At 32.4% G+C, this 22093-nt stretch overlaps 1 protein-coding gene and 1 long non-coding RNA gene across 13 annotated transcripts in view; one reads left to right on the top strand and one right to left on the bottom strand.

Moving 5' to 3' along the window:
* The first annotated feature begins 4271 nt into the window (after window positions 1-4271).
* Window positions 4272-22093, top strand: part of LOC146995185 (uncharacterized) — a 428660-nt gene continuing 410838 nt past the window's right edge. Inside the window, exons 1-2 of one of the 5 annotated variants that reach the window (XM_085825822.1) lie at window positions 4272-5041; window positions 19200-19236. Coding sequence is in view for 3 of the 5 variants with exons in the window: in XM_085825830.1 (XP_085681956.1) it covers window positions 4944-5041 (98 nt within the window). In the remaining 2 variants the exon portion in view is untranslated. The remainder of the gene's footprint in view (window positions 5042-19199; window positions 19237-22093) is intronic. The other 4 variants (XM_085825823.1, XM_085825830.1, XM_085825831.1 and 1 more) reach the window with 4 other exon arrangements.
* Window positions 15595-22093, bottom strand: part of LOC146995191 (uncharacterized) — a 95610-nt gene continuing 89111 nt past the window's right edge. For 5 of the 8 annotated variants that reach the window (XR_015043621.1, XR_015043622.1, XR_015043625.1 and 2 more), the window contains one exon: window positions 15595-15740. This is a non-coding gene — a long non-coding RNA (uncharacterized LOC146995191). Of the gene's footprint in view, window positions 15741-19992; window positions 21103-22093 lie in introns of those variants that run through there. The other 3 variants (XR_015043627.1, XR_015043624.1, XR_015043620.1) reach the window with 2 other exon arrangements.

Raw genomic sequence — 22093 nt, 5'->3', positions numbered from 1 at the left:
CTTAGCTATTTGTTTATAATTCATGCTGTTACTAGTCATAAATTAATTTTAAACATTAGTAGCCAAGGCTACATCGTGGTGACCCTGATTAATTTTCGAAATGTCAACAAATGACTCTTCTGAAACTGCTATGAAAGATACGATACAGTCACCGGAGCTTCATAAGGTGAGTGTGAAAATACCTCCTTTTTGGATTGATAAACCGGAAATATGGTATTTTCAAGTTGAAGCTCAGTTCAAACTTAGAAATATCGTTTCAGAAGAAACGAAATTTAATTATTTAGTTTCACAGCTTGAACCTAAGTTCGTCGAAAATATTTGGGACATTGTAACGAACGATAGTGCCACAAAATATTCGGATGCTAAAATTAGGTTATTACATTTATTCAAAGAAAGTGAAAATGTACGGATTAAACGTTTGATTACTGGTATCGAACTTGGAGACATGAAACCAAGCCAACTTTTGCAGAAGTTGAGATCAGTTGCTACTACAGATGTGTCTGAAAATCTAATCAAAACTTTATGGCTGGAGAAGCTACCTGACTCCATAAAAAATATATTATTAGTTAGTGATGAAGATGTAACCAAGTTAGCGTCTATGGCAGATAAAATTAGTGATATGAATCGGAAACCAGAAGTATTTAGTACTAATGCTCCTTCTGTTCCCGCAAATGATTTGTTGCAAAGAATTACCTTTCTTGAACAAAAAATTGATCAAGTAACCATTCGCTCAAGACGAAGGGACTCGGATTTACGTAATTCACGTTCACGATCTCGAAGCCAACCTCGTAAACGATATGACCCTACTGGCAAATTTTGTTTTTATCACTTTCGTTTTGGAGCAAAATTCATTCTAGAGAAATGCAAGCCTCCGTGTGCTTGGGTAAAAAACGATTTCAAAAACCAGGAAAACTCGAATCTGCAGTAGGTTCAGCGGCAAACGCTGCTGCAGAAAATATGAAGGATTGTCGCAAATTTCGTTTATTCGTTCGTGACCGAAGATCAAATTTGCACTTTCTTATTGATAGCGGAGCTGACGTAAGCATAATTCCTGCTACTTCACAGAATAAATGTAAAACTGAATATAAACTGTATGCAGCTAATGGCACAGATATTTCCACTTATGGCATAAAAACGCTAACTCTTGATTTGGGATTACGTCGTGATTTTCAGTTTCCATTCATAATTGCTGATGTCACAAAAGGTATTTTAGGAGCTGACTTTCTTCACAAATATAAATTGCTTGTCGATATAAATAAGAAAAAATTAATTGATGGCGTAACACAGCTTTGTGTCCAGTGTGATGTCGCTGCTATTTCCAGTGATTACTCAGTAACCACATTAAATAAATCCATAAAAATTTTCGATTTACTGTCGAAATATCCCGAAATTTCTAAACCTAACCTTTTTCCTACACAAATTAAACATGGTGTTACACATTTTATTTCGACTGTTGGTCAACCCGTTTATTCAAAGGCACGACAGCTCGATCCAAAACGCTTAGCTATAGCTAAAGAGGAATTTAAATTTATGCTTGACAATGGAATAATTCGTCCATCAAACTCCCAGTGGTCAAGCCCCTTGCACCTTGTTACGAAAAAGGATGGTTCATATCGTCCTTGCGGAGACTACCGACGATTGAATGCGCAGACGATACCTGATCGATACCCAATTCCTCGCATTGAAGATTTTCATCATATTTTAAGAGGTACAAATATTTTTTCTAAAATTGATTTATTCAAAGCTTATTTTCAAATTCCCATTGCAGAAGAAGACAAATGTAAAACGGCTATCATCACTCCTTTCGGTTTATACGAATTTAATGTAATGAGTTTCGGTTTAAAAAATGCTCCTGCAACGTTCCAAAGATTTATTCACGAAGTCTTTAGAGGATTAGAATTCGTTTTTCCCTATTTAGACGATATACTCATTGCATCCAGTACCCATGAAGAACACGAAAATCACCTTAAATTAGTTTTCGAAAGATTACATACATTTGGGTTAAGAATTAATGTTTCAAAATCTGTCTTTGCTGTTCCCCAAATCGAGTTTCTAGGCTACCTAATTACACCTAAGGGTTCCCGTCCTTTGCCAGAAAGAGTTCAAGCTATTACTAACTACAAACGACCAGAAACAATTCATGAACTTAGAACCTTTCTTGGAATACTTAACTTTTATCGTCGTTATATAAAGGATGCAGCGAAGAATCAAGCATTGTTACATGCGTATCTCAAGGGAGCTAAAAAGAGGGACAAACGTAAAATCGAATGGACTGAAGAAGCTGAAAAACAGTTTGAAACGTGCAAGAATGACCTGGTGAACACGGCACTGTTGTCTTTTCCCAATTCTGAATTACCTCTGGCGTTATTTACAGATGCTTCAGATACGGCGATTGGCTCAGTGTTGCAACAATATGAAAACTCCTCGTGGAAGCCAATAGCATTTTTTTCTAAAAAATTAAGTGATACTCAGCAAAAATATAGCACCTATGATAGAGAACTATTAAGCATATATCTTTCAGTTAGACACTTTAAGCATTATCTAGAAGGAAGAGTATTTACAATTTATACAGATCACAAGCCCTTAATATTCGCCTTTCGTCAAAAACTTGACAAAGCAACACCTAGACATGCTCGCCAACTTCAATACATCTCCCAGGTTTCGACTGATATCAAATATTTAAAAGGTGAGAATAATATTGTGGCGGATACGTTATCTAGAGTTAATGAAATTTCATCGATAGATTATGATAAAATAGCTGATGAACAAACTCAAGATGAAGAACTGAAGAGTTTGCAAACCACTACTTCCTTGAATTTCAAGCAATGTTCTCTACCATCGGGGAAATATTTGTGGTGTGATACATCAACTAAACATGTTCGGCCGTATATTCCTCAGGCTTTCAGAAAACACGTCTTTCAAAGAATTCATGGTTTATCACATCCAGGAATAAAATCGACTATGAAATTAATGACATCAAAATTCATTTGGCCTAACATAAAAAAAGATGTACAGTTGTGGACAAGAACCTGCATTCATTGCCAAAAAGCTAAAATCAATCGGCACACCAAAACAAAATTAGGTGAGTTTGAAGTATCACCAGGAAGATTTTCTGTCATCCATATCGATCTCATAGGACCACTTCCACCATCTAAAGGGAATATTTATTGTCTTACTTGCATAGATAGATTTTCGAATTGGATGGAAGCAATTCCTTTAGAAAATATTTCTGCTGAGAACGTCGCAAGAACCTTTTATAGCAACTGGATTGCGCGTTTCGGAACGCCAAGTAAACTCATTAGTGATCGTGGATCCCAATTTAAAAGTGATACATTACGAGCTTTGTCCAAAATCTGTGGCATCAATTTACAACACACTACTGCCTACCACCCCTCGTGTAATGGCAATGTTGAGCGCCTTCATCGAACATTGAAAACAGCATTAAAAGCCCACAACAACATATCTTGGACGGACACGTTACCAACAGTACTTTTGGGTTTGTAAACTATTCAACAGTACTATTCAAGAAGATACCAATCATTCTATTGCGCAAGTAGTTTATGGCCAGAGTCTCAGACTTCCTGGCGAGTTTTTCAGCGAACCAAGTATCCAGACAACATCGGAGACTTTTGCTAATAAACTCCAGAAACAGATGGAAGTTGTTGGACCGAGACTAATTCGTAAAAATTCATCTGAACAGATATTTGTCCATAAAGACTTAAAAACTTGTTCTCATGTGTTTCAGCGAATAGATCGGATAAAAAAATCCTTTGGAACCTCCTTATGAAGGACCATTTCCTGTTACTGATCGCAAGGACAAATATTTTACTATTAGCACAAAAGGAAAACATGTTAATGTATCCCTGGATCGCCTGAAACCAGCATATATTTTAGCTGAGGAAAATTCTCAGTTGATACAACCTGACTACAGTAATTTGCAGAGACCGGACTCAAATTCGGATGTGAATCAAAAACCTTCTCGCACAGGCAGAACTATACGTTTACCTGTTAGATTCAAGGACTGACTAAATTATTTTGATAGTGGTTAACACTGCAATACTAGTTACTACCTATTTCTCCATCTTCGTAACGTAACTTAGTTACTGGTGGGGGAGTAGTGTAGTGGCCCAGTTATTGCATGAGAAATAATTATTTTTTATTTCATATATTTGTTCATGTGTTTAATTATTTTATAAAATTAACTTTAATATTTTGTTAATATTCATATTTATATTTAAATTTCTTTATGTTGAATGGCAACTAGTTCTAGTTCTGATTCATGATTGCTAGGTTTTGGTTTCAAAACGTTGCTCGTAGCGTCGCATTTCGATAGCTGGAAAATAAAATGCAATAACTTAGCTATTTGTTTATAATTCATGCTGTTACTAGTCATAAATTAATTTTAAACATTAGTAGCCAAGGCTACAGCGTCACCCCTGATCAACTTCTTCACTACTGAAGACTTTGCACTTTTATTACAAATGCATACGACTTTTCCAGTTTATGGAATTTAACGAACTTTTACAGGTCCTTAGGGGATTGATAAACATGTAGTGGTAAAGGCCCTCGGGTCGAACACTACTTAACGAATAATGATCTCTGATCTCCCCGTTGAATCACTATTATAAATGTTCGTTTTACTTTTCAAACTGTTGCCACCAAATGTTAGAGTCTTGCATTATATTTGAAGAAATTAAATAATGAAAAATTAGAGTAGCTCCTAAACACTATACCATCTGGGGGGGGCAAGATCTTTTTATTATAAATTAATTTTAATAGAAAAGTTATTTTAACATATGTGTGTTTAAGAAAAAAGAGCAGCGAAAATTTCCCAAAAACGCAAGCACATGAATTTTGGCAGCATAATTTTGTCGAAAATTGCGCGATTTGGCAACGTTGAAACGTAAAGCTGATTCGCTGGTTGTGTTTGCGCCAATGAACAAATGTGTTATTTACCGTGTGCTTTTCTTTTTAAAAGTTCCGAGACTTCAATGGATATTGATGCTTGTGATGAAGAAGAACGCTTCAAAAGGCTTGCTGTGTATGTATTCACTTATATATATTTTTTTTCAAATACACAAAATATTGGTAAAAGTTTACAATTGGGTGCCCCTTGTTTTTTGGCGATTCTTTTTTTGATGCCAAGATCGGCACCAGGAAGGTACAATTTCTTGATGGTCGCTACACAAAACAAAAATAAGAAGTCAAAGAATTGTACAGACTCTGTGTCCATGAACACATTGATCTGTTTTCACTTAAAAAAAAATCCTAGAATTGCACAAACTAGGCATTGCGCACTGCCTTAAATTTGCCCATGTACACATCAATCTATTTTCATTTAAATAAAATCAGGAAGCTAAAACAGAGTTAAAACTATCATGGTAACCAGAAGTAAGGTTTCATCGCCAAAATTTAAAAAAGTTGTCGTGAAGCGAAGGGGCACTCAGTTCTACACTAGAGCGAAAATATTTATATTCGTGATCTGTTTGTATGTAGGAATTCAATATACAATTAAAATAAAATGTTTGATATCCAAATGTAATCGAATATGTGTAGTTTCCTAAAAAAGTGCCAGAATATTTAAATGTGCGAAACTAAAAGTATAAAATGTTAGTTTCCTTGAATTATGCGTTTTCTTAGTCTTCATTTTACAATAAATCCAGATGTTAAGTATAAGTTCAAAAATAGGCTGACTATATTTTCGTCATGTCACATGTTATATTAAGTTGACCATTATTCTTCAGAACCGTATGTTTAGCTTAAAATGCTCGTTAAAAATGGGACAAAATGCCATAACGCACAAAATACCTTAGATGGAGCTCACACTGTAAATAAACTAGAAACTCTTAAATTTGTTATTAGTTTGCAAGTAGAAAAAGGGAATTTTTTAGTAAAATTTTTGGTGAATCTTCGGATTATGGTAACTTGGCGAAACTTTGGCGACCATCCCTGCTACAGCAACCTGCTAGTTTTTTTTTTTTTTTTTTTGGATGCCATTTTGTTTTCACGAAGTAAAGCCATGTTTTATTTTATTTTTTTTTTTTACTCAAAATTTTTTCCAACAATCTGCTAGCCGAATTACGCTTATGCTAGAACTTTTATGGAACAAAAGTGCTTAATCATGACGAAGATTAGGTGCGAAATTGGGAGGAAGTGTAGAATCGCCCACTGCTTGCTGCGTTTTTAAGAATTGCATATACACGATATCTATGTACACATCAACCTATTATAACTTAAAAAAAATCCCAGAATTGCACAAAAATGGCATTGTGCACACTTTGGTATTGCGCACACAAAAATGACTTTATCCATGTACACATTGACCTATTTTCACTTAAAAAATAAAAATTAAAAAAAAAAAAAAATTACAAAAATCCAATTCTTCTTACTCTTGTAAAAAGCACCAAACAAATAAGTGGGCGATTCTGCACTTTAGCAGCGAAATTGTTTCTAAGTGCTTATTAGCTAAAATCCTGTTTGGAATTTTCCGGAAAATGTCACATGACATGTCTCATGATCTCTCATTTCTCTGAGACAAAATAATCTGTGATTCGAACTGTGTACTTCTCAGATTATTGCTAAAATCCTAGCTAGTAACCTTTATCACCTTACCAAAATGTCACCAAACTACCTGTTACCATGTTCCAAAGATTAACCAAATTTTTGAAATGATCTTTCTGAAAATTTCTAAAATCATGTATTTAACAGCTTTTGACACTATAACATATTTTCTGAAGCAGGGCAGAATTTGAAAGGTGAAACCTCTTGGAAAACACACAAAGATGTCTTGTAGAATATAATACAGTATTATCAATTAATTACATAACTGCTTTTCTCTTACTTGAAGCAGAACTTTACTAATCTTGTGAGATATTTAGTCCAAGACAATTTAATTATAATATTGGGTACTTTTCCGTTTCGCCAGCGCAAATCTCGCCAAGCAGACTTTATTGGCAGCAATATACAGTATACACATAAAAAATTTAACCAATGTTAGTTTTAAGAATTTTTTATTTTGAAGGCATAAGCATTTTAGTATGGTTTAAAATTTTGTAAAAAACCAATAAATAAAGACAATAAATTTGTAAAAAGACATTAATTTAAGAATTTACTTTGCTTTCATCCTGATTCGCCGGTTCATATCACGTGACCCCAAGTGATCTTATCTCATGTAAACTACGCTACAAAAATATAATTCTCTCAGTAATTATCTACATTAATTTCAAGTTAAATCTTATGGAATACAAGTTCAAATGCAAGAATTATTTTAATTCGTACGAATAGCTTACTCAGAAATTATGTAAAACCGCAGTGCTTTACTTCGCTAGTGCATTCTCATTAGATTTGATGAATTTAACCCTTGATTTTCCTTTTCTATATCTTTGCGTTCAGGTGAGTGGTGTGATTGCATCGTAATTAATTACCGCGAATGGTCTTAGGGCAAAAAATTTAACTATCTTGTAAAAATTCTATGTAATTGTATGTCAGTATTGAAAGAAACAATCAATCTGATAAGAAATGGCTGCGACTTGTTTTGAAAATGAAGGGTAAAAGTTTGCCAGCGAAGATATTCCGTTTGGCATCAGTTGTACCATTATTGGCGACTTTATCGTTTGTGCCGGCAAAACGGAAAAGTACCTAATATTATTTTTCAAACTTAGGTATATTTATATTGTAATAGATGAGTAAGAATTAAGGATACAGTGGATATTTAGCTGAAATATGCTAATCAGCCTAAATGCTACTATTTATCCAGTAATGTTAAATATTTAGGAAGAGAAAAATTTCCACACTTTTTTTTAATAATTCAGGATCTTTATTGATTATTTATAATGGGGATATTTCCATTCTATTTTATTTCTTTCTTCCTGTTAAATAGTCTTAAAATTTGTTTTAATTAAAAATAAATAAAAGTTGTAGATTGATAGAAGCTTTCCGTAATGTGAAACAACCTTTCCATGAATACGTTTCTTCCCATAATGTTATGCAATTGCAACTTTAAAATATTAGATTATGTTAATTAAAATTTGGGTAAAATCCTATAAGAGCCCTTGGCGACAAACTGGGAGAGTGCAGAATCACCCACTGCTCCGCACGTTTCTCAAAATTGCCAACTTGAAAATAGCAAGTAAAAAAATTGGGGTAGAGTAGACTTTAAGGTACCCCTTGTATTATGGTGAAGTTGTTGTTTGATTTATCACCAAGTTGTTGTTTCATTTATGGTAGCCTGAGTAGTTGAATGTTATGGAAACCCTATTGTGACATAATCGGGTGCATGATTCTGGGAAATTTTGAATCATGGGATGTTTTGTAAGCGTTTTTGTGGTGTGTGTTGGTTTGATTCTTTAGACAGTAGAATGGCCGAATGTAGTAAGATTAATTTGAAGTTTCTGTACAATTTGGAGCAAAAGGGGAAAAGAGCTTTAATTGACTGGTGTGTAAATGTAGGTTTACTTAGTAGCCATTATAAGTGTTCTGTATGTAGGAAGGATATGCGTCTAGTCGAACGTAAAAATCGTTTAGATGGATTTGAATGGGTTTGTAGGAAGAAAAGTTCAGATGGTCACTATGTGAAGTGTTCGATCAGAAAGAGTACCTGGTTTGAAAAAAGTCATTTGAGTATGATTGATATTTTGATTTTTACGTGGCTCGGGGTGTACGAAGCGAACTCGAAAATCATGGTAAGTGAATATTTGCTTTTGGTAGTGCTTAAATATATAACATGTTTTTTCTTTTCTATGTTATTTTATTTTTTGGTTTAAAATGTATTTTATTGAGATTTTGCATTTTTTTCCCCTATATTGTAGAATTTGGTGCTCCTTTGACTTTTTAAGTGTAAATATATCAATGTGTACATGGACAAAGTAAAGGGAGTGTGCAATGCAAGTTTGTGCAATTCTGGGATTTTTTTTAAGTGAAAATAGGTCGACGTGTACATGGATAAAGTTAAAAGAGTGCACAATGCTATTTTTGTGAAATTCGGGGATTTTTTTTTTTTAAGTGAAAATAGATCGACGTGTACATGGATAAAGTTCGTGAAATAATGAAGTATTTATGACCTAAAGGGTATCAAAATTTACAAAAAAAAAAAAAAAAAAAAAAAAAAAAAAGAAGCTTAATATTGATTTGTTTGCCTTATTAAACATTTCTCTCAATGCAAGTTGTTTAAGTTGCTCCGTTTGTTGCGCTAATACATTCTCTTTAATTCTGTAGACAGGCATAATCCTTTGCTTAGTTACATTGTTGAAGTCCTGTAACTGCTGTTTCGAGAATTCCGATTAATTTGTCAATCAAAATTTTCTCGTTGTCAGTAACTTCTCTGTCACTTTCTTCACTATCAGTAGCGTATTTTCTGGATCTAGAACTATACTACAGATTTCGCCATTCATTAATTGATTGATGATTGAGAAGGATTGTCATCACAATGAAAACTTCTTTTATATCATCCTCATTTATTACAGCTTGTCCACATTTCTTTACAAAATCCGTTAATTGGAAAATTTCGCCTTTGTTTTGCTATATCTGAAAACCTTTAAAATTAGTGGCTATCATCATCAAATTTAGCTATCCTTCACTGTACATATTTGGCTATGCATCATGAGCTTGGCGACTAACGACAAGTTGTTCTGTTAAATTTTATCTTGCTTCTATCACGCACTGAGACAATTATGCCTGAATTATATTAGTTTTGTTATTTATCATACTTATGTCTATTTCTTTCACGTGCTTAAGGCTTATTAGAGTTCTGAATAAATAAATTCCCACATATATTTCAGGCTTATTGAAGGCCGGCGCTAGATATCTTACCGCCTGATGCAGTCTCTGTGGGTCCTAAATTCTCCGAGTCTCTGCAGCCATACGAGCCCTGGTGCTGGTTCTGGGTTTATGTGAATAACAAATCAATTATTCTTAATTCAAATAGCCATAAATTTAATCTTTGAGTCTGTGAGTATCATCAACAAAATCTATTTTTATCACATGGAAAGAAATGTTTGGTAAATGTTTCCTCGTAAACATTTTTTTAGCACATTTAACTTAAATCTGTAATCATCGCCAAGCGTAATGTCAACATATAAGGTTACCATACACCTTTATTATTCAATTACTAACAAGAAAAATTGGGTACTTTTCCGTTTCGCCGGCGCAAATCTCGCCAAGCAGACTTTATTGGCGACAACAGACAGTATACACATAAAAAATATTTAAAAAATCTTAGTTCTAAGAATTCATTTTTTGAAGGCATAAACATTTTAATATCGCTTAAAACTTTATAAAAAGCCGATAAATAAAGACAATAAATTTGTAAAAAGACATTAATTTAAGAATTTACTATGCTTTCATGGTTCAAAATCCTAATTCGCCGGTTTATATCACGTGACCCCAAGCTATCTCATCTCACGTAAACTACTCTACAAAAATCTAATGCTCTCAGTAATTATCTACATTAATTTCAAGTTAAATCTTAATTTGGAACACAAGTTTAAATGCAAGAAATATTTCAATTCGTACGAATAGCTTACTTAGAAATTATGTAAAACTGCAGTGCTTTACTTCGCTAATGTATCCTTATTAGAATTGATGAATTTAACCCTTGACTTTACCTTTTCTATATTTTCGGCTTCGGGTAAGAGCTGTGATTGCATCCTAATTGACTTAACTACTGAAAATGGCCTTAGACATAAAACTGAACTATCTGATAAAAATTCTATGTAATTATATGCCAGTATTGAAAAAACCAATCAATCTGATAAGAAAAAGCTGCGACTTGTTTTGAAAATGAGGCGTAAAAGGTTACCAGCGAGAATATTCCTTTTGGCATCGATTGTACCATTATTGGCGACTTTATCGCTTGCGCCGGCAAAACGGAAAAGTACCAAAAATTGTTTAGGCATCGCTACATGAGTCATTACTGAAGTTGTCATGTTTTGATAAACATGCGGTGATGAAAGGAAAGTATAATAAATAATGATTCCCAAGGTTGGCGTCAGATCAATGATGTATCTATGTGGAATGTTTCAGTTTGAGATGTGTACCATAAAGCGGATACGCAGGAATGAAACCAAGTTACTGATCCTGATCGTACATATTTATGCTAAAAGGTTTGTTTCTTCAATAACAATGTATTTCATTTAGTGTCAAAGTGAAATTAAGAATTGGCACACTCCAGATGTTTTATTATGCTCGGAGGGGGGTGGAATCAAATGTGCATGCGTAAAACCTAGGAGAAAAATGTTGTTGGTGGTTTTGAGGTCCGGATTTTAGATCATTTCAGATAATGGACGTCTGGATTTCAGACTTTGTACTGAATTTCTTATTTATTTTGATTAATATAGCAATTGGATTATATGGATGATCTTTAACTTTGTTAGAGATTTCTTGCTGGTAACTTTATGCTTTCTTGACTACTGTTATTATAATGACTTTTGAAATTGCTTGTTTTCATGAATGTGTTTGATTGATTTAGAAATTCTGAATTTTCATCCACAGAGAACCCGTTGGCGCCGTTGCTGTTTTACTCGCCAAGTTCACCTATGGTTGATGGGCGTTGGTTATGAGATATTAAAACACATGGAAGTAAGCCGCGTAAACATGATATTTAAAGAATATAATCAAAGTAATTAAAGAATAAGTAACATAAATTCACGTTAGCAGAGAAAACAATATATTAAGCATATGAAAGTGAAAATTCAAAATTAACTGGTTAAACACGATGCACGAAAATAAATTTATATTTAATTCAAGTTAGCACAGAAAACAATATGTAAAGCTTAATGGAAGTAGAAAAATCATGTAATATTGAGCTTTGTAATAATGACCCTTTTTCTTGGCAATTTCTTGGGAAAATTGAGATCTGTCTTTGAATATCTTTCAGTATTATAAAATTCCAAAATATTTATGTTTTTAACAGTGCAGTTTCTAAAGAAATTGTGAATTTACGATTAATATCTTCATTGCATAATTTTAAAGTACTTCCAAAACTACGATTGAAAATCCATTCTGATCGCATAAATGAAATGAATAGATATTCTCATTTAAATAGAAACTTAATTGCAACTGATTACATAAAAGTTTTTTTAGTAATAAATTATATTCTGCTCTGACTTATTTTTTTAAATTTTATGTATATGTTCATGTATTGCACGAAAAAACCAACATATTAACTTTACATTTGGCATATCGATTTTTATTAAGACTTGCTTTTTTGCATGTAACCAGGGTTCATAGCGGTCCTTATAAGTGCTTATAAGTCCTTATATTTGAAAATAAAATATAAAGGCCCTTATAGGTGCTTACTTTTTCTTTAAAGCCCTTATTTTTTTGTTTTTAGTGCTTATTTTTTGCTTTTAGTGCTTTTTTTTTAATGAACGCGCTATTTTCCCCCTACCAAAGCCGAAACTAAATAAACAACTTTTCTTAATATTGAATGTCAGGTGGTGAATCATACTCCTGGAAATAGCTTTTCCCCCTTTCTCTGCATTAACATAACCTTTGGTGCGCACAAAGAGTACAGACAGGTGCCCGTCGTTATATTGGTCAAAGAATTGCGAAAGCAGTAGAAAATTTTGGTACATTCGGCATTCTTTTCCTCTCACCCAAATACTATACACGTTTAAATTTCTATCCAGATCTTAATAATTTGCATTCTCGTTCCGCTTGGTCAGTTCATATTTGTGTTTATTATGATCATTATGCTTATATTATGAGTATATGTATGAATGTTTATAATAACAGTTGCAGTAACTGCTGAAGTATAGTAAACTTCCAAAAATGGTTGTATTTTAACACAGCGTTTTAGGAATAATACTCGGAATGGCTTAAATAAAGGGAAAGTAATCGAATAGTCAAAATAATTTAATTTTTTTTGGCCAATACATTATATAGTGCGAAGATTGGGAGGTTCTCCCCTTTCTCCGCAAAATGTCAAATATTGAAACTGTTACAAGTTCGCTGCAAAACAAGCAACGGACTTTTTTTTTTTTTTTGTCACTTTCCAATCTGGATTGAATAGGACTAAAAGTTCTGCGGTCTACCAACCCAAGCGAAGAATGATTCTATTGCGGAAATTTAACGCCGTCTGTTGAAAATTAGAATGAAAAACACCCCAGTTACTCATATTTAGTTCTTTATTCTCCCAATTTCAGCAGCTGTTGATTCCGATTGCGTAATATCACGTAGGGAAGAATTATGGCACACGTATTGTGCAATAACGTTTGCGATATTTCGCAGAGATAATTAATTAATTAATTTTGATGTTCTGTTTGAGATTTGTTTATGAACACTTAAAAGAGTTTTACTGTGCTTGCTAAGCAGAATATTTTTCAGTTCCATTGGTTTATTTTTATATGATTCACATATCAAAATGTCAAAAGCATTTATTTAGCGGAAAAATCTAAAAAGTGGCTACAGTCAACCCCCCCCCCCCGCTCCTCTTTTTCAAGTTACGCTCAACTGTCCGAATATTCGCCAGTTTCCAAGTATGCGGCTTAGTTAAGCTTTTACTGTTAAAGGATGACTGCATGAAGCAAATTTCTGTCTTCTGATTTCAGAAATGTTCCTCTTTTTTACTTAAATTACTTTGCTTGCAATATCTGTTAAGAGAAAACTGATATACAATGAAAATTTAGAAAATATTCAGAATTTAGATTTAAATTATTTAAATATTAATATGAGTGGAAAAATAAATTGTATTTATTATTAGGTTCCAAGCAAATACAATAAATATGCCTTATTATTATTTATTTTCTCTATTTTGAACTGAAATTTCATCATTAAATCTTGTAATATAGTTTAGTTCTGCATAGTTTTTTTTTTTTTTTTTTCTCTCATTGTAAACTAGTTCTGTAAATTGAACTGTTATTTAAAATTTAAAGGGAAAAAAAAAGTAATTATTTTCCATGGTTGAGGTAATGCTTATTCTCTCTTAATAAATACTGCATTTCTCATATTTTAAATTACAAGTCTAATTAAGGTTATGCAGTTGTGTATAATGTCATTAGACAGGTGCTTATTTTTTTTCTTAAAATGTGCTTGAAAAGTGCTTATTTTTTTAACTAAAATGTGGCTATGAACCCTGTGTAACTCATTACTAGAACCAAGGAATATATCATTTTTTGTGCACTGCTTTGCAACTGATATACAGCTCATCAGCAGCTAAACAGTAAAGTGACTGAACTCTGGTATTGATTCAGAAGTCAAACAACAAGGTAGTTTAGTTAGCCAAGCTAATGGGCAAGTTGTATGATTGTTTTCATGGTATTCCCAATATGTAACGTGGATTCAAACCAGTGTCCTTCAGAAAGACCTCCTTGAAGGCATCTTTTCTTTTAGGCAGATATCTCTCCCATGCTTTTCCATAATTTAAACAAACCCAAATGATGTATGGTGCTAAAAATTTTATTTAAAGTCCATATTTAATAACATTACAAAAATTGCAAATATGGTCCAAGTTAGATCATTTTTAAATGCATATATTTATTTTAATTACACTAATTGTATATATTTATTATATGAATATTTTAAATGTCCATTTTATCATTAATTATTATTAATATATTTATGGACAACATTTCTTTTTTGATTGTTCTGTCCAATGTATCCTTGATTTTAATTTCACATTTAAATTTTCACACCATAATTTTATAAGTCTTCTGAAATTTAGTCACAATTTCACTCAATTTAACCGCGTAGTTCACAAATGCAGCATAAAAACTATGTTAATATCAGTCACCAAGGATGTATGGATTAGGTTTTTCATGCATAACCATGAGTTTTTGAGTATCCATAAAACTATTCTGTCATTTTAGAGAATCAATAATACTTTTTATTTCAGTTTAATCATCTCTTTGTGTGTCACACCTGAAATCTTCTCAAATGTTATTGTTTTGTTTATTTCATGCTTATGACTGCATAAGAAGACTTAAGTGAAACAAATGTGTCACAAGCAGTGACACTGAGATGTTATTTCACATATAACTGAGAAGTACAGCACTAATTAGCACTGTAATTGTTAAAGAAAGTATCCTGGCTTGTAAAAAGCTTCGTTGCATGTAATGTGAACTTAATAACTTTATCATTTTAAAATTAAGAAGGGTTTGTGTGTACTTAATTCAATATACAAAGCATGTGAGAGCTAGCTGAAAAAGGCATGCTTTTGTGAATATTTTCTAGGGTAAATAGGCTCATGGAAAACCACGAAAATGTCACAAAATTCACAAAACACATACGAAAAAAATAACCTGCACAACCAGCTCGTTTTTCAGGATTTGAGCCGAGATTGAACTACCACTATTCAGCCTTCTTAACCACTCGTAGGACTAAATATGTAATATGTAATATTATGTAATCAAAAGTTAACTATGTGTTGTGTAACAGGATTGCTTTCTCAAGTATCGAGGTAGGAAATACTTAATCTATTCTTTTTTTTAAGTGTTTGGTCATGGTATTATTCATTACATGTACTTTCCATAATTCATATAGAATATTAATATTTCTACTACAAGTGTCTTTTTTAAATTTTTAAGTGTTTTGCTTGTTGATATTCTCAAAATTGTATCTGATAATTAGTATAATAGGTATAAATACAGTAGACATATATAATCGATCAGGAGTGGCTAAACTTTATGTCAGTGAGAACCACAACTGCATATTTACATCATAGGTGAAGTAGGTTTCAGACAGCAAGAAATGTCGATTCCAAACAATCATTCAGTGACAGTCTTAGTTCAATAAGAGCCATGTGCCTGTAATAAATTAATGAATGCATGACTTTTAATACATCCATTTTACATAAACAGTTTTTCAATGTTATTTTTATCAATTTACTTGTAAACAGTTTAAAGCATTTTATGTTGAAACAACTGCCTGTCTTTCATAGTATATTTGACAGTGCCAATAATTTTCAGTATTGAAATTCTATTCAGTAGCATTGTTAATAAAACTTTTGAAGAGTCATTTGCACTTGGATTCATTACACAAGTAGTGGTTTGCTAATTTTGATGACTTTGAGTATCCATAAAACTATTCTGTCATTTTAGAGAATCAATAATACTTTTTATTTCAGTTTAATCATCTCTTTGTGTGTCACACCTGAAATCTTCTCAAATGTTATTGTTGGAAAAGCATTAACAATATATTATCTGGTTAAAGTTTTAAGCCATAAATATTGTTTTTCTCATAATTTTAGATGACCATACCAATAATAAAAACATTACTTAATTAATTATTTAAAATGCATATTTTGGCAGGTGATGAAGTCAAAATATTTTATCAGTTGGAAACCTCATGATTCTGTGTGCTTAACGCTACGTTAACAGCCATGTTACCAATTATCATTAACCCCTCTCCCGCCATATTTTCTTCCACAAACTAGCATCTGTCACCGAAAACTTCCTTTATTATATGAAAATATTTCTATCTATTTGTTAAAAGTTCATAAATAATAACGTGAAAATACAAAAAAAATAATAATAAATAAGTGAAGAATAATTTAAATTGGCAAATGCGAACAATGACGGTGATAATTCAACAAAATGAACGTTAGAGGAATGGTTGCAACCTTCTTACAAGCGAATAGGTTGAATCTGCCGGATTACCAGGTTTGAACTATTATCGCCAAAGTTGGCGATGTTTACATTTGCCGGGTTCTTTGCGGAAGTGTTCCGAAATTCTAATTAGATGTAAACAAATTTCATTTAATAATAATTAAATGCCGTGTAAAGCTTCAAACTTATTTTTTTTTTAACTAATACTTAAAAGATCTAACATTGTGGTTCTCAACCTATTTTGCCCTATTCCACCCCTTTCACCATTGCTAGAAGATCATTCCCATCATGCCCTTCCTTTTCAGTACTTGAAAAATGCATATATATATTTATTTAGATTGCTTTTGAACTTACTTTATAAATTAAACCAAAAAAAGTACAGAAAATGTTGGTATATACCAGGATTCGAATAAAAATAGTTTTTTATATTTATAAACCACAGCTGCCAACTCTGCTTTTTCTTCTGGTCTCCTGGTAGATCACCAAATCTCGATAAACTTGTCTCAGTTGCAACAAACAGGGCGAAAAGAATGACCGGGGTAAGAAACGTTTTTGTTATTATTTTGAAAGGAAAAATCAGTGACAAGATCTTACTTACCATTGTATCATTCATCAAGAAGCGCTTTGTGCTCGACATTTCCAGAAGAAATTTGCAAAGTTATGGAATTCATAATTATATTATTGTTAACCTCATTATTACTACAGCTTTTAATCATCGCCAGTTTAAAGAATTTTTAGTTGAAATGGAGAGCGAGTACTCAGATCTTCTGCTGAATAATAAAGTGCGTTGGTTATCAAGAGGAAATGTTTTGAAATGTTTTGCATCCTTATTAACAGAAGTTAAAGCATTACTCCTTGAAATGAGTGTTTATAATCCAGAACTAATGAATGATCAGTAGATCCAAAAATTTTATTTTATGGTAGACGTTACATCTCATCTAAATCAGCTTAATCAAAAAACTATAGGGAAGAGGTGTGTGTGTGTGTGTGTGATTATGGCAAAGCCTCGAGGGCTATCTGCCTAAGAGGAGGGATGCCTTCGTGGAGGACTTTCTAAGGGAAACTGGCTCGTTTTTAACACGTTACACATGGGGAAAACCACGAAAACGCCCATGCAGCCAGCCCGTTCGCAGAATTCAAACCTCCTATAGGGAAGAGGAAACACAATTTTTCTGATGTTGGAAGAAGTTATTTCATTTGAAAGCAAATTATCTCTTTCTGCTCAAGATTTTTGAAACAGAAACTTTGGTTCACTTTCCAAGCCTGTTGAAACATTCTCAAGAAAATAGATCTAATATTGACATTTGCCATTTCAAAACAACAGTTTTATGACAGAAGTTTTTCTCAGCAGGTTTCAGGAATTCTGAATCAGCAAAGCAACATTAGCCTTTGTTAAAAAACCTCTTAATACTAGTGCAACGGAATTGCATTTCTCTGTTTAATATTCACATTGGCAACTCTGAAATCAATTGCTGAATTTAAAAAAAAAAAAAAAATTATGAAACTTGAAATTTGAACATTTTAAGTGCTGATGTAGAAACATTGGAGAAAAATAAATGTGTGCTTAGTTCACAGCACAAGTAATCTGGAGAAGGAAAACATGTGGAATAATATTATTCCCGACTCATGTAATCAGCTTAAAAAACTAACGTTTGATGTTTTTCTTATTCGAGTCTACATATTCATACGATCAATAATTTTCAAGCATGAACTTTTTGTCAAGAGTAAATAGAGAAGTCATCTTATTCATGAAAACTTGTAATAAGGCTTAAAATGAAAAACAACATACAAAATGCAAACTTTTGAAGAAGATGCAAGGCCATTGTTTACATTAGTGTTTTGTTAGTCATTATTGCGATTCAAGTTTTTCAATATATTGCAATTCTCTTTTATCAATAAAATAGTATCGTTATTAAGTATAATATCAAGTTTTATTCGACATATATATATAGTTTAACTAAGACTTAAAAACTGAAATATTGAGTTAATTTTAGGGAGTGTTGTGGAGCGAAAAAAGATGTAGTGTTGAGAAAGGTATAAGATGGTTTGGACATATGCAGAGAATGAATGGAAGAAGATACTTGAAAAGAGAATACAAGTATTAATAAATACAGTGCTGAACTGTTGATAATTGACTCTGTTGACTAATGAGTTTGCCTTCACTGGCCAAAGGGATATAAAACTGAACTGAGAGCAAATTGTGTGCCATCTCAAACCTTTTCTGCTGCATGTACTATGCCCTAAAAGGCTGAATTGTTATTATACCCAACAGTGTTATGTTGTTATATGTAAAGATTTTAAACAATTATTTTTTTGTAACTGTTTCTGAAATTATTAACTTAGTGTTTTATGTTCAGTTTCAGCAGTTTTCTTAGTGTTGATTAAAGAGTTATTGTTTATTACATTTGCTATTCCTTATTACTGCACTAAAGGCTATGATTCTGTATACATTAATTAGCAGCATGTTTAAATTCTTAGTTAAAGGTCTTCAATTTAGTTTCATAATTATTTATTGTATACCTTCTTCATATTCATCTTAAATTTCAGAAGAAATTTACTTCCCAGTTTAGTCCTTTGAAGCAACTTATATGTAAATATTGTATAGCATATTCTGTTATGTACTGACTATTGAAATGCATTTTTATTTCTTTTTTGCAGGACATTTTGCAGTTTGAAGTCTCCATGTACTACTGAGGTAAAAAAATTCTTTTATATCTAATCTGAAAATGAAATATTTTTTCATAGGCAATAAATTCAGTTCTTGACAACTGCATTCTAAATTAGAATTTTAAGCACATGTGAGAAAACAGGAAAGTGCTTTCCAGTATTTAATTTTAAAAAAAGTTGAATTTTTATTTTCAGAAATCATCTTAAATTTATTTAATAAAGATCATGGCAAATGATTCCAAAATTTTTGGTGCATGTTTTACTTGTCCCCAGAACTTTCTGAGTTGTCCTGCTGTGGATAATTTCTACATAACCACTGAATTTCTGTGATTCTGATTAATTCAGGCTCCTAAGAACTTGATGTTTGTGTCATTATTTGATTTTTAGGAAAGTGATTATTCTAAACCTCATGTTTATAAAAAAATTTACTGTAGTTTGAAAATATGAGTCTTGGATGATAATATCAGCGACTCTTTTAAATATAAGCTACAACTTGCTTAAAAGTATCTTATGCAGTTAATGCCACTAGATACCTTTCAACATAAAAAACATCTTCAGAATTATTTTTATTTCTTGCATTTGCTGCAAACATGAAAGAAAAGAAAAATCTTATAATTAAATTTTGTTGCTGTTAAACATTTCTGTAGTAGAAGATAAGCATGTTTAATTTATAATACTTTTTATGTATTGTTTGACATATTTAGAAGTATTAAATATGTATATGATGCACAATTTTGAAATCTACAAAATAAATTTTGTTGTATATAAAATTTAATTATAAATATTGAAGTAAAATAACAGACAATAACATTGCAAAATTAAAAATTTACTCTTACAAACACTTCAAAAAAGTGAGAATAAAATGCATTAAAAATTTAAGCAATATTTTTTATAATTTAAAAAAGTATCTCTTCATATAGTATTAATAAATACAGTACAAAGTTCGAAATCCGCACTAGCCGATTCCGGATTTGGGATATTTCCAAATCCTGTGGGGGGGCTGTAAAGTAATGTTGCTTTCTTACATTAAATTCAAACAAATAAATTTGTAACAAGTTTTTATTTTTAAGCAATAATATAATCACCCTCGTTATCAGCAACCTTTTGCCATCTAGTATGCAGATTTCAATCCCAGATCAATAAAAATCAATTGGTTTTTGAGTAAAATATCTCAAGATGGCATTTTGGACATCATCAAAATTTTGAAATTTTTTGTTACTAAGAAAATGTTGTAGGGATTGGAATAAATGGAAATCCGAGGGTGCGATATCGGGCGAATATGGTGGGTGAGGCAGTACCTCCCACCCCAATTCATTATGTTTTTCCAGTGTTCGTCTTGCACAGTCGTGTTGCAGAATGATGCCTTTTCCGTTGACAATCGCCGGATATTTTCCAATTAAAGATTGGTTCACTAGATCCAATTGTTCAGAATAAAGGTCTACATTAACAGTTTTTCCAGATTTCAGCAATTCAAAATGAACAATTCCACGAATACTCCACCAAATACCCAGAAGTGCCTTTTCGGGATGTAAACCCTTTGTAACCCCTATTAAAACTGCCTTTTGAGTTTTGGATTATCATATAGGACTTATTTTTCTGTCTCCACTAATCAAGCGATCAAAAAATGGTTCTGTATGGTGCCGTTGAAGCAATACATTGCGTGTGATGGATAGGTTGGCCTTGTTCTCTTCGGACAGATTATGGGGGACTCAAACACCTGCTTTGCTTATTTTTCCATTCTGCTTTAAATGTTTTTGGTCGACCAAGGTTGGTTAAGAGTGTTTGACAGTTCCTCGATTGTTTGACATTGATTTGCATCCACTTCTGCCCTTAGCATGTTGTTGTCTATCGTTGTTGTCGACATGCGTAGAAACGACATTACTTTTTGGTCCCCCTAATAATAGATCATCAATTTAAATCTGGTAAAATGGCATGCAGAAATTATACAATTAAAATTATGAAATTGTAATTTATGAAATAAAGAACAATTATGATCTAAAGGGTATCAAAATTTACAAAAGAAAGCTTAATATTTGTTTACTTTATTAAACATTTCGTTCAATGCAAGTTGTTTAAGATGCTCCCACAAAAAATTCAAAAAGTTCCTTTTTCTTTTTTCTTGTGTCATATACAGTGGACTTTCCAATGCCATACTCCTCACATAATTTTAAGACGAATATGCCTGTATGCATTTTTTGCAGCAATTCCACATTTTGTTTAATGGACTTCTAAACATGGTTTCGCTTTGTAGATCCCTTTTGTAACTCCAGAATTGGAAACTCTTTTTGACATAATCGAAAGTTCAAGCTTAGTTTTTATAAAATTTCTGTAATAATAACAGTCTGCGAAAATTAATAAACTGGGTCAAATTAGAAGGTCAGGGAGCAGCGCAGTCTGCTACATTAATTTAAAATGCCTTAGAATCAGTAATGATAATTTTAGCCTAACTTAATAGCGTGTGTTATACGTTATTGGCTATGTATCACAAGATTGGCAACGAAACCCAAGTGGTTTCGCTAAATTTTGTCTTGCTCCTATAGCGTTCTGAATTAAGCCTGAATTGTAATAGTTTAGTTTTTTACTATACCTACGTTTATTTCTTGCACATGCTTCAAACTAATATGAGTCCTGAATAAATAAACTCCCACATATATACTTAAGGCTTTATCTAGGGCTGGCGCTTGAAACCGCCTGGTATCGCCTCTACAGGTCCTAAATTCTGCTGCAAAGCGCTTTTGTAAGTTCTAAATTTTAACCATGCCTAAACTTTGGATCCCAGTGCTTTCCCTAAATCATAAATACTTCTCATCCCTTAATTTTGACACTCGGTGCTTTCCCAAATTCCAAAAATTTCAACTTCCCTAAATTCTGCCGTCCAATACACA

This window comes from Stegodyphus dumicola, chromosome 10 (genome assembly GCF_044657685.1).
Source record: "Stegodyphus dumicola isolate Sdum_Otavi_A_Nest chromosome 10, ASM4465768v1".
Taxonomy (NCBI): Eukaryota; Metazoa; Arthropoda; class Arachnida; order Araneae; family Eresidae; genus Stegodyphus; species Stegodyphus dumicola.
The sequence above is the reverse complement of the archived record's forward strand: the minus strand, read 5'-3'. Positions and strand labels throughout refer to the sequence as shown.